The sequence below is a fragment of the Branchiostoma belcheri genome, unplaced genomic scaffold (assembly GCF_001625305.1).
Source record: "Branchiostoma belcheri isolate BF01 breed outbred unplaced genomic scaffold, Haploidv18h27 scaffold51, whole genome shotgun sequence".
NCBI lineage: Eukaryota > Metazoa > Chordata > Leptocardii > Amphioxiformes > Branchiostomatidae > Branchiostoma > Branchiostoma belcheri.
The window spans coordinates 1,215,277-1,228,718 of NW_017804143.1; the positions used below are offsets into that span (position 1 = coordinate 1,215,277).

The 13,442-nt window shown below is 40.9% G+C and overlaps 1 protein-coding gene across 1 annotated transcript in view; it reads left to right on the top strand.

The window, feature by feature from the left end:
• The window catches only part of LOC109480527 (non-canonical poly(A) RNA polymerase protein Trf4-1-like), a 25,943-nt gene extending 16,348 nt beyond the window's left edge, over nucleotides 1-9,595 (top strand). Inside the window, exons 8-17 of the mRNA XM_019782737.1 lie at nucleotides 1,950-1,996; nucleotides 2,961-3,081; nucleotides 3,529-3,624; nucleotides 4,604-4,744; nucleotides 5,355-5,501; nucleotides 6,018-6,208; nucleotides 6,765-6,942; nucleotides 7,475-7,672; nucleotides 8,196-8,738; nucleotides 9,241-9,595. Of these exons, the coding sequence (XP_019638296.1) occupies nucleotides 1,950-1,996; nucleotides 2,961-3,081; nucleotides 3,529-3,624; nucleotides 4,604-4,744; nucleotides 5,355-5,501; nucleotides 6,018-6,208; nucleotides 6,765-6,942; nucleotides 7,475-7,672; nucleotides 8,196-8,738; nucleotides 9,241-9,462 (1,884 nt within the window). The 3' untranslated portion in view covers nucleotides 9,463-9,595. The remainder of the gene's footprint in view (nucleotides 1-1,949; nucleotides 1,997-2,960; nucleotides 3,082-3,528; nucleotides 3,625-4,603; nucleotides 4,745-5,354; nucleotides 5,502-6,017; nucleotides 6,209-6,764; nucleotides 6,943-7,474; nucleotides 7,673-8,195; nucleotides 8,739-9,240) is intronic.
• Nucleotides 9,596-13,442: the final 3,847 nt, after the last annotated feature.

Consider the following 13,442-nt stretch of genomic DNA (forward strand, 5'->3'; position numbering starts at 1 on the left):
AGGATTTTAATTGCATAATGCAAACTGTTGATTTTCAAAATAATAAAAAACGTTCAATGCCCCGCATTCCAATGCTGGAGCAGGAAAGTCTTGAAATACCTACCAAAACACTTGAATACAGTACATACTAGTCAGTATCGGAAATGGTCTGTGCAGGTGTTAATCAAGTTAAATCCCAACAGCCAATCAGCAAGAAATGCTCTGTGCAGGTGGAAATGGTCTGTGCAGGTGTTAATCAAGTTAAATCCCAACAGCCAATCAGCAAGAAGAAGAGAGGAAAGCTGCATGCCTATTCAGGGTTCGAAATACTTTTTTTCAGGTACGTGCAAAATTGCACATTGGCAAAATTTTTAGGTGCAATTTGAAAAATTTATGTGCAAAATTATATTTAGCCTTGCATCTTTAGGTTTGGAACTGTTTTACTGTGTATCAACCTTCTTAGCCTGCCACTGCATATAGAAGTTTTAGTATACATTAAAAGAAGGGACCAAACAAAACATGAACAATGCAAGTATCATCTGTGTTTATAAAAAAGAACACAAAATAAATTTGTCGGCATTAGCTTCAAAGGACGCCGCTAGTGACCCCCGGCCCTCTCACTCGTCATAAAAAAAATTTACCAACAGTATGCGAGCAATAAATTTCATTTATTTTGCATATTTGTTTACCTTGAATATCGTGCACGATATAAGGAAAAAAATACTGCTTAGAAAAAAATAACGTCCGGTTGATTTTTGCTTCTTGGCGCTCCCCTCCCCCTCCTCTGGGGGCGCGTCGTCAACATCGGCCGCGGGATCCTCGGAGACGGTGGACCCGGTGGCATCTCCCGATCCACCGCCCCCGGCTGCACCAGCCTCTGGTCCACCGCCACCGGCTGCACCAGCCTCTGATGCCGGCTGGGCCCGTGAAAAGACCTTGAAAATCGACCCTTTCTTCATGGGCCCTTCTTCATGCTTTACAAATTTCCTGGGTAGCACTGAATGCTGGGAAATCCGAAAACTCTGTTTTTCACCGAATTTTACCGAAAATTGGACGAAAAAGCCGAAATTACTCTGCCGAAGGACTTCGTACCACATCGATATATATCGGGCAACAAGTTTCGCGGGTCTCACCATATTTGGTAAATCAGCTACGTAGGCCTTCGCGTCTTGCCATATTAGGTAAATCATTACGTAATGCCTTCGCGTCTTCACCTGGGGACGAGAGCAACTTGTTCCCAGGATGTTCAGTAAAGAAAACAATATGGCTGCCATGCGCCCAGCGCGATGCCGACACACAAGAAACTTCGGAGATACGCAGTGCAAACATGATATATCGGTATTGTCCAGGTGCAAAATTGCACATTCAAAATATTTTTAGGTGCAAATCTTGAAAATTACGTGCAATTTGCACATTGCACCTTTGTATTTCGAACCCTGCTATTGGTTGATGCCCTGCATTCCATTGTGATGACTCATGCCAAATGTGGTTAACACTGCCCACTGACACAGTAATACATTTGCTATAATACAGCCAAAAAACTCAAATAAAACCATTCTAAAAGCCTGTATCACAAAAATTTAAAAAACGCCTAAGGGTATTTGCCCACTGTACCTCCATACCAAATTTCAGATCCTTAGGCCCCAAAATGAAGAAGCTGAATCCATTTTAAAAAAATGGCAGGAGAAGGAGAAACATCAGAGAAAACAATATGGTTTCACCAGACCACTTCGTGGTCTGGTGAAGCCATAAAAATGAAATAAATTAACAGTAGACAGTATACTAGTAACTAGCAACAGATTTTGATAGCTAGCTTTTTGCTTCATTTAAAATTGTTTAGAAATGTGTCAATTCAGCAGAAAAAAACTAAAGAACAAATAAAAGTACATTGTAATGTTCAATGTTGTTGAAACAAGATGTACTTGACCTTTGTATCTAAGATATTGTTTGTTTTGTTTCTGTTGTAACAGGTTGAGATTTTTGGCAGCTTTGAAACTGGGCTGTACCTCCCTACCAGGTAAAGTGATTTATATTTTTACTACATGTAAATGAACAACAGTAGTTGCACTTGACTTTAAAGCTACAAGTACTTAATATTCTACAGAATATGATGGTATCGTATATTCTACTTTTTTTTCTTAAAATGTTTAGGAGTAAATTTATGCCAAATTTAACATGTAATTTGTAACTATTCCAGATAATTATGAGGGAAATGAACACTTACATTTGCATGAAGCTTTGGCAAATGGTATCTATTTCAATGTTCATGTAAGGTAAAACTATTATGCTAATCTACACCAAAATTGGGCATGCAAGTTTACACTTAGTATGAAGGTTCAAATGTGTTCATTTCATTGATAGCGTTGTGGCTACTCTGTACCTTTATCAGCTATGACTCAAACTAATTATTCTCGTGTTTGACATAACTAGGGCAAAAAGGTTTCCTAAATATTAATATCTTAATTGATATTGACATGCCTATAGTAATTTAATTTATATGCTAAACTTTGGTATTGGATGTCTTTATCATTGACAGCAATTTACATTCTAGACAATATTATTTTTGTGTGAATAATACATTGATGATATTTTATGTCTTTTGAATGTTATTTTGATTGTAAGGCAGTGTTTGAGTTTGACCACCTGCGGTCACCATATTTTCCCCCTAGACTAGTGTCTGGGGCTTGTTTTGTCATGGACCAGTGCAGGTTAGGTGCAGGTAGACATCAGAAATACCTGCACAGCTCCAATTTTACCTGCACTAACCTGCATATACCCAGTACATGGACCAGTGCAGGTTAGGTGCAGGTAGACATCAGAAATACCTGCACAGCTCCAGTTTTACCTGCACTAACCACAGGTGGCATTTCTGAGGGTATATGTATACTAGTTTTATTCAGAATCAGACATTTTATGCATATTGCATAGCCTCAATCCGCAGCCCTCTAACGCGGCACCTTTTCGTGCTGTTCCCATTGCAGTGACATAGACCTGGTGGTGTTTGGCAGCTGGGAGGCACTGCCCCTTTTTAGGCTAGAGAAGGAGCTCCGGCATAGCAACATTGCAGATCCAGACAGTATCAAGGTGTTGGACAAGGCAACGGTCAGTTAACACTGCAAAAAACAAATTGCTCAATCTCTAGTCTATGTGTTTTATTCCTATGTTATATTTTTTATAGTCTATTTTGGTAAAGATATGATGGTGAATTATGTTATTATCCTGAATAGAACTGCAAACCTTAACATTATTTTGAACCTGCCTCGATGAAGGTTAGACATCCAAGTAATATAACAAGATACACTAAAAAGCAGTTACTCAAGCAACTGAATACGATTTTTCCAAAATCCTCTCTAGTTGCTTGAGTAACTGCTTTTTGCCATATTTTGAACCTGTTTCTGAAAGATTTTTTCAGTATCGTTCATGTAAACAGCCTTAGTACTCAGTATATGTTTGTTTTATTCTCAAACTCTACTGTATGACCAAGCAGCTTAAAGCCAATTCATTAATGTTCAACTGTATAGGTAAGCGTTTGTTTGCCTTGCTGTACAGGTCCCTATTGTGAAGTTGACTGACAGAAAAACAGACGTGAAAGTGGACATAAGCTTCAACATGCCGAACGGAGTCAAGAGTGCCAAACTTATCAAGGTAAGATGTTTTGTGTTTTGTTTCAAACTTCATGTGTACATTAATGGTCTTACAGGCCACTAGACGTCTACTTTATGCTGTTCACAATGCAATCAATGATATTACAGGTGTAAACTCTGAAAATGAGAAAACGGTATACATGCTATTTCATTATCATGATTCTTACTGAAACAACCACAATGGATAGTGTGTTGTGGTTATTAGTTTTTTTACACAGTTGTGCAAGTACATGTACTTCAATGAAAATTGTTTGTTAGGCTAGTCTATGTGAAGGTGAACATCATGTTGCAATTCTATAGCAGGAAGGATTTAGACCCCTGTCACCATATATATGGATGTGTTTGAGTAAGAATTAACAGAGCAGATCATATGCAAAGGTAAACATTATACATTGACTTTGCAAATGTTACCTTTCTAGTTTCAAATCCTGTTTTTTTTGCTTGTTGTTAGAAATTCATGCAGGACTACCCTACGCTGAAGTACCTGGTGCTGATCCTGTTTTTTGTTTGTTTGTTTGTTGTTAGAAATTCATGCAGGACTACCCTACGCTGAAGTACCTGGTGCTGGTGCTGATCCTGTTGTTTGTTTGTTGTTAGAAATTCATGCAGGACTACCCTACGCTGAAGTACCTGGTGCTGGTGCTGATCCTGTTGTTTGTTTGTTTGTTGTTAGAAATTCATGCAGGACTACTCTACGCTGAAGTACCTGGTGCTGGTGCTGAAGTTACAGAGAACAGATTCCACACTGATTCCTGTGTTCTTGTTTGCCATTAGAAATTCATGCAGGACTACCCTACGCTGAAGTACCTGGTGCTGGTGCTGAAGCATGTTTTCCGTCATGTTTTTTTAAAATCCTGTTTTCTTTCTTTGTTGTTAGAAATTCATGCAGGACTACCCTACGCTGAAGTACCTGGTGCTGGTGCTGAAGCATGTTTTCCGTCATGTTTTTTTTAAATCCTGTTTTCTTTCTTTGTTGTTAGAAATTCATGCAGGACTACCCCACGCTGAAGTACCTGGTGCTGGTGCTGAAACAGTTCCTGCTGCAGCGGGACCTGAACGAGGTCTTCACCGGAGGCATCAGCTCCTACAGCCTCATCCTCATGACCGTTAGCTTTCTACAGGTAAGGCCTAGGATAAAAGATGTTGTGTTTACTGTTTCCCGACCGACCCTACAAAAAATGGCTGTGGACCTCCGGCCCTCTGCAAGGGACCGATCAACCTTTCTAGCTCCATGATCTGACACCTAAGTGAAGAAATGTTGTACAATTCATTTTCCAACATTGACATTGAAAATATAAGTGTCCTCATGCAAGTTTTACAGGTAAAGCCTTTATACACATTCAATATAACCTCATGGACTCTAGCCAAACGCCACACAACCACGGTTAGGAGTAGACTGACACAAAGTCAGCTTGTGTTTGGCAAATTCGGCTACTATTCGGCTGTGCCAGTATGTTTTAAACATTGGGGGGTTGATCAGGAGGTTCGACCATGGTAAGTCAGTAGAACACCAACCAACCATTCGGGAGTAAGTCAGCAGTGTTCAGGGCGCATTCGGGTCAAATTCGAGTCCAGTAAATTTCAATTGACCAATCACAAACTAAATGGCAAGTCCAGTAAAATTGAATCAACCAATAACAAACTGCATAACCAGGTCAGGCCAATAGGAAAAGGAAATCTGCTGGTTTTCTAATGTATGATTCTAAGAAATACTTTTCCGTTTCGTTCCAGCTCCACCCCAGGTACGATGCCACCTCTCCCAGTGCCAACCTCGGAGTTCTGCTGATCGAGTTTTTCGAGTTGTACGGTCGAAACTTCAACTACCTTCAGACTGGCATCAGGATCAAGGATGGGGGAGCCTACATAACCAAAGAGGAGGTGGGTGAAGCTTCTGACTTTTGATTTAGTTATTTTAGTAGGATCCATAATTTAGCTTAACATCTCAGCTGTTATTCCTGTGGGCCTTAACATAATGATAAAGGCATCCAATGCAATTTTAGGGCGACAAAGCTGGCTTTTTTCACTGAAGTGCAGTTGTACTGCTATACAGACACAGAAGCTGGTTTGTTACACTAAAGGGCAGTTATACCGGCTATACAGATAGCTGTTGTGTTGCACCCTAGTCCTGTTAAAACCCTAGTCCTGTGGTGCCCAATGATTGTTGGGTTGCTCATACAGAACCATTCATATAGCACCCTGTATAGGTACGGTTTGGGGTATTTCTCATGTAATGCATAACACCACAGAGAAACGCAGCAAATGCAGAAGTAATAACACTACCACTGGGCAAAAAGACATGAAATTATTGGAAAATATTGTGTAAAAAATGTCAGTAGCACAAGGGTTAAAGACACCTGTTTCCGGCTGGGATTGCTGTCATGTGCCTTGTGTCAGATGCAGGTGAACATGGATAACGGGTACCGCCCCTCCATGCTGTGTATCGAGGACCCTCTCAACCAGGGCAACGACATCGGGCGGAGCTCGTACGGCGCCATGCAGGTCAAGGCAGCTTTCGACTACGCCTACATCACACTGTCCCGCGCAGTATCGTCCAATAAGCAGTACTATGCGTCCAATAATTTCAGGTAAGCATCAGCGTTTGTTTGTTTGTTTGTTTGTTTGTTTGTTTGTTTGTTTGAACCATACTTTATTCATGAAAGCTCAACGTATATTGTCTAAGAGTCAAATGTTGTTTTGGAATTTTACATTGTATGTTCCTGGAACAAACCAGAAAGTGCTTCCAGTTTTTTCTAAGTTTAAGGTCCCACTAGTTTAATTCTTACTAAAAATCTATAGACTGAACATTCTTTTACCTTACTACATGTACATTGTAGTGTCTGTGTGATCAAAAGTTTAAACATTACGAAACAAGTTTGAACTGAGATTTACATCACAAGAAATTGGACTTACCCAAATTCTTGACTGTACAACTCCAGTCTTTGTCAAAGAATGAGCAATCCACTGCTTCCGTGACGTCACGTGGATAACACACGTGACTCCGTGAGCAGTGGATCATAGGTTGTGTTGCAGTTCAAACTTGTTTCATAATGTCTTCTACCAACACAGATAAACTTCCAAGATGATGCAAGTTTAAACAAACTAACACAGATTAATTTTATTGATGCCTTCCTGTGTTTACAGCATCCTGGGCAGGATAGTGAAGGTGACGGAGGAAGTTGTGGAGTACCGGCAGTGGATCCAGCAGAACTGGTCTCAGACCATCCCGCCCAACCCGCTGCTCACCCAGCCCACCTACGCCAGCGTGGCCAGGATGCCCCACGTACACAACATGCAGCACCAGATACACATGCAGAACCAGGTACGTACACAACATGCAGCACCAGATACACATGCAGAACCAGGTACGTTTTATAAAAAAAAAAAAATTCCGTTCTTACTGGCAGATGTACCACTACCAGTACCTGGCTCGTGCCATGCAGTCGTGCCACATTGGCGACACCAAATCCTCATCAGTTTTTGTCACAGGTATTAACAATAAGCCAGTAGGCCCGAGGGCGTCACTGTACCATACAATGACTGAGGAAAGTCATATAAAGTGCACAACATCAGGCATGTCAGGGGATTGAACCTGGGACCTCATGGTTTCGAGCGGAATGCTATGACCATTATGCCATGCGATGCCACAATTTGTAAACTAATGATTTTAGTGGTCCCTCAGTAAGATATCTAGAGCTGCATGGTCCCATTTAGAACTTTTATTCATCTGCCAGCACCAGTTTCTGAACTTGTTTCCGTATTTCCCAGGCTAACCATAGTAACCAACTACAAGTACATTTCTTTTCCTACATTTCCAAACCATAAATGAATAAATAAAGCATTCTCTTTCCCAGGCCAACCACAGTAACCAGCTGCAGACACAGGCCCTGACGCCCCACAGCGCGGCGGGGTCAGCGGACTCGGCCGGGTCGGAGGCCATGATGGTATCGGACGGGGAGATGTCCAGCCACTCGGCCAGCTCCAGCCAGGCCTCCTCGCCCGCATCCTCCATCTCCGCGAGCGCGTCGTCATCGCCGTCCAACAGCGACACCGTCAGTTCTCTTTTTTTTGTTTACTGTTTATTTGCAAATATAGAATACTACACAGTGTATTTCATATCGCCCGAGGTACCAGCCCAACTGCGGGTCGGCTGAAGGCCAGAGGGAGATCCGATTCACGGGAGGGCTGAGGGTGATGTGGAATACAACCTGTTGTATTTTATTTATGTCATACCCACCCGAGAAAACAGACATTTCAATGTGTCAAAATCTGGTGTATCTAAACAAAAAGTGTAACGGCGTCAATTCCAGCACCGCATTCAGTGTTCAAAGTTTTGAAAGCACCACACTCAGTGCGCGTGAAACGCATTCAAATTATTCTGTTACGTTATGTGCATGGTAGAAAAAGTTTGTGGTCTGAGAAAAATGAACTTGTTTCAGAAACTATACAATCACAGTGGTAGCAAGTGCAGCAAAAAGAAAGATGGTCTTGAAGGATTGTTTCTTCTTGCTCAATCATCAATAAATAAATGTGAATAAAATAGACAAATGACATTGTTCCTTCCCTATTCTACAGGATTCCAGCTCAGAGTCATCATCATCGTCATCGTTATCCCCCCACGGCGTCACCGGCATTCCCGACAAGACTGGAACGCCGTCCCCGAAACCGGGTGCAACTCCTGCCCTGGCGGCGAACGATAGCAACGCCCAGACGATACCGGCCACGGCAACGAGAACAACCGCGCCCGCTGTCATCACCACCGCCCCAAAAGAGACTTCTTCTTACCCTTCTTCTTCCAACGTTGAGTTGACGGCAGCTGCCGCGCCCACAACAACGGCCGTTCACGTGGCAACAACGAGAAGCGTCACGCCCACCGCCGCCGCGACAAGAACTGCTGACGTACCGCCGGTAGAGACCCCCGTGTGCCCCCCCACCCCAGCCCCTGCCCCTGCCCCCGCCCCCACCACAACTGTTGCCGCCCCGGTGAGACAAAACACTGTGTCCACAAGCACGGCTGGCAACTCCAATAACAGCAGTCGACCCAACACTCCCAACAGAGGGCCTCGGGCACAGAGGGTTAACAGTTCATCTCACAGCGGAGAGGATACAAGAAGACAGGTAGGGTGGAAAAACTAGCTAGATGTGTAAAAAAAATGTGCAGGAACCCAGAATATGTGTTTCTTGTCTGAAAGTAGCCACAAGTATGTACAGTTGGTATCAGTGCTTTGTCTTTTTATTGTTTGATTGTACCTATTTGTGTGGCTTTTGTATTTGTTGTGTGTAGTTTTTAATGCAATTATGCAAACTTGTACGCAATTCAGTGCCTTGTCACTGCTATGTACTTCTATAAACAAATCAATATACAAAATATATGAGTTACAAATTATTAAATTCTAAAGTGATGTATGCCAAAAAGCATGAATGATCACATGCATTTTGGGAAAAATCACGTGTCCACAGCATTTGGGTCAGATAGCTGAGGAAGACTGAGTGATTCAGTCGAAAAGTCGTGAGTCAAATTTTGAGTTGGAGAACGGTTTAAATTTTTCATAATGTAATTTACCAACTCAGAAGAACTTTCATGCTGAAGCTGTTCATTGTTCTTATTTCCTCCCTTCAGCACATGGGTCAGTCTAGAGTGTGGCACCACTCGCACAACCAGGGCCGCACGCAGTACAAGCAGTCTCCCCCCCACCCCAACAACAAGAACTTCCGTAACGCCTCCAACAAGAAGAGAAGACGCCCCCAACAACAACAACAACAACAACAACCCCAGCACCAACAGGCCAGAGACAGCTCCAGCAATAGCAACAACAACAGCAGCCACGGCACATCCAGATAGGGCTCAGTGTGCTGCAGCAACACCTTTGTGGGGTTGTTGCGCCAGTGTTAGTATGAACACCCTCAGCACACTTCTCCCTGGACTCGCAGCTTTAGGAGAAAGCCGGAGCCGGACTGGCTTGTGCTCGGTAAATTTAGAAAAAAACGGTGGCAGTGGACACTTAGTCTTGACCTATGCTGCAACAGTATTAAAGGCTGTGCAATAGTATGTCATGTTCTCTGCTCTAAGGTGGTGCGAAAAACGCGTCGCCGACGTTTTAAATTATGACGGGGGATGCCCTTCCAAAACAACACGAGGAAATGTAGAAAATGTTATAACAAAGCCTGTACATTGTACATTATGAAAGCACATAATCTTTTGTATACTTGCTGAAGAGATATTTTCATCTCAGAGCTCTTATAACATTAATATTGTTCGTTGAGTGAGCATTCGGACTCCTGAGAATGTGGGAATATTTTTTCCGTGTTTGTATGGAATTTTATGCCATAATGATAAAACTGAAAGCTAATTGCAATATGTAGCTTTACAAGAATCTGATTTCCTTACGATCAGGCATTGTTTGCAAAACTTCTCTTTTTTGAGGCAGCATTTTCTGTGTTTTAATCCTTCATGCATTGTTAGTCAAGGTAGCTTTTTTCACGTAAAAACATTTAGTGATATTTTTATGTTTCCTTGGAATGTATGAAGCAATACGTAACTTAATGTTGCCCACTTTCTTCTTGGTGAAAGAAAAAAATCAAGAAGACGGTGTATCATGATTTCTTCAGCTCAAAAACAAAGACTTGTACAGTGCTGGCGTTACTAGTGTTGTGTAAGGGGAGTTAGTGCCATGCAGTCGTGGACCAAAGTACAGTACAGCCATTGTAAATTGTATAGCTAGAAGATCCTGACATACAGGGCATTGAGAGAAGATATGTTTTATGTACGTTTTACTATGTTGTCTCCCTCCCACCCACCAAATCAGGGCTAAACAATGGTAGCAACATGCTAGCCAATTGTTGCAAATAAATTGCATGTTGTTTAATAAAATGTACAGATTGGAAGAGAAAAAAAAGGAAGAAATCCTAGATAAAACCAAGCCATAGGACTGCAGTTTTCTAAACATGTTTGCAATACAACTTGTAGGGAAGAGTGACGGTGCCTAGGATGTTAAAAAGGTGCAATGAAGCAGTACCAAGTCGTGCCGCAAGGGGGATCCGAGGAAGGTTTACGTAGGTTGACTGTTTTCCATGACCACAGTTAGATATATGTAGACAGAATGACTGAGGGTATGTAACAAGGCAGGCGAGAGGTGGAAAGGAGTAAGTATAAATAGGGGGGTTGCGAAAAAAAAATGGCTGTACAAATTTTTACAACTGATGTCAATTTGTGGTTGACAATCAGGGCTGCTTTGTACAGTGTGTACTGGAACATTTCAATTCTTGTCTTCTTAACTTGGACCCAAGCGTGGCATCGTGGCGACTCGAGAGTTGATGATAGCCTCTCGGCAAAAATATGCAATAACACTGGAGCTCTTCCATAGCTAACGTACGTAGCTGCAAGGTTTGCATACATGCCTCTGCGTGGTTCCTTTTATAATGTATAGCCAGGTGCTGCAACTGTTGCCTTCGATTTTTGTGTACATCAAACCATTTTGTTTGAAATGTAAAAACTCTACCAGGAACAAGAAGTCAATATTTAAGACCACAAATTAGTGAGAGAGAAAAAAAATGAGAAGTTGTACAGAGGGGAAGGAAGTATTTTAGTTGGGGAAGCTATTTTTGTCGCCAAGAGAGAATGGAGAAAGTGTACTGAATCATATTATGCACATTTTCCGACATTGTTGCCGAGTGTTTTATTTGTATAAGCTTTCTGCCATTTGTAAATTTAAAACAGGGTGAAGAAGTTGTAATTGTGACGCAGCGTCCCATGCAGGCTGTGAAAGTGTTTTGCCTTTTCTCTTATGTTCCGAACTCGTCGTTGGTATCGAGAATTAATGGCTGAACTCTTTGTGTTGATTCACTTTCACATTCCACAAGAGTCGTAATTGTCAGAAAAAAATAACGAAGCTGCCGGATGACTTACTGTACAAGTGGAAATATTCGAACACTTTTGTTTCATCTGCAGTTATAAAAAAGTTGTGCTGCTACTGTAAGGAAAGCCTTTTTTTTTTGTTCATCTTTCTTTGAGACCAAGTCTATGGCAGGACTTTGAGTAAATGTTGTACAGATAGTGTTGTAGAAATTGCCCCAAGGTGCCTTGTTATTCTTAGATTACAACATTAACATAGAGACATCTTCATCACTGTAATAGTGGCAGAAATTAGGTAGTGCAAAATGTAACAATATTCCAGATTTTTTATGAAACTAGTATTCCATCAAACAAGAGATTAAAACCCAGGGATCTTTTGTTTCGTATAAACCACGATAGTGCAAAAAAAAATTGCTGTAAATCTTATTTTAAGTCATGTTCTTGTTGATTCTTTCGTTTGTTGTCGTATGTGAACAAAGTTATGTAAAGCTTTAGATGTTTTAATCTGATGTTGATAACCTTTTTGCTTGTCATCTACATTTATGTACTTCTGGTTCAGTGATGTAAAGATGCTATTAATATGAAAGCTTGGTTATTTTACACCAAGGTTTATGTATGTATCATTTATATAGTTTTTGTTCCACTGCGATTTTGGCAATGGGAGAAAACTGCATTGTGCTAATAAGGAAAGAATGTCATCACTATTACATACACAGGTGTACATGCCCATTTGTACAGTGTTCATGTCATAACTATTTTCAGTGTATCGAGTTTGTTCCTTTGAATCAAGTGGAACTCTTATGAACCTTATAAAAAAAACGACCATTTTGTAAGATAATCAACTTTTGGAAATTCCTGTACCAAGTTGAGTAGAGTCAAGTTTTGGAAAAAAAATACAAAATAAAAGTATACCTTTTGATTTGTGTGTGACTGTGTAATTGTTGACTCTGTCTTTCCTCTATTATAGCTACATGTATACTAGTCAGTGATAGGTACATGTAACAGTTAGACATGTACGGGGCTGGAAATATTGGAGCTGTCAACCCAATTTTTGACTGGGTGCACAGATTCAACTTGATGTAAGTCTTCAGTAACTTTTGGCTTGAGTACAGGCTGTTTTTGTTTGTATTGCAGAAAGATTGAAAAATAGGTTAGTGACTGTGTGGTATTTGGAGAAATTCAGGGTGTGGTCTGGTATACTTGTGTATCACAGTTTCTCAAGCCTGCATCACTCAAAATTGTGGAGACTATAATGCACACGATTCATGTTTAAAATTAAACTGTCCACAACATATATAATTGCTCTGTTTATAATACAAACATTTATAAATATTGTGCATTATAAACTTATGAATGATACTCTGATACACGCCCACTCTGTATCCAGTTAAATATCACATGATCTGTTTCTCCCAACTGTACTGTAAGTTATAGAGGTATTTAACATTTATTTAACATATTTAACATTAATATTCAAGTACGGTTCAGACAATCAACACGACCATAAAGTGAGACCAATCTAAGCCTGTTTGTCACACTCCTTGCCAGAACAGCTGCCTAGCGCACGTATCGTACCAGCGCAACTAGAGGATACAAGAAATTATTGGCGTCAATAGTGACCAACTCAAGATTTTCACAAGCTTGGAAGGAAAATCTAAATTAAGGTAACTGTTGGATTGATTTCAGGCTGTTTTTGTTTGTATTGTTGAAAGAGTTATTGACGTGTGGTATCGCATGTTGAGAAATTCAGGGTGTGGTCAGGTATACTTCCTTTTTTTTAAATCCAATTTTAATGTCACTTTTCCCAGGGATAGACGTGCTTGCATCAAATGCAAGTTTTTTTTTTTGGAGCAAGATTTTTATGGCTTGGGTACCAATTTCCCATGCCTGCATCATTCAAGATTGTGGAGACTATATTGCACCCGATTCATGTTTAAAATTAAACTATCCACAAAATATATTTATTTATA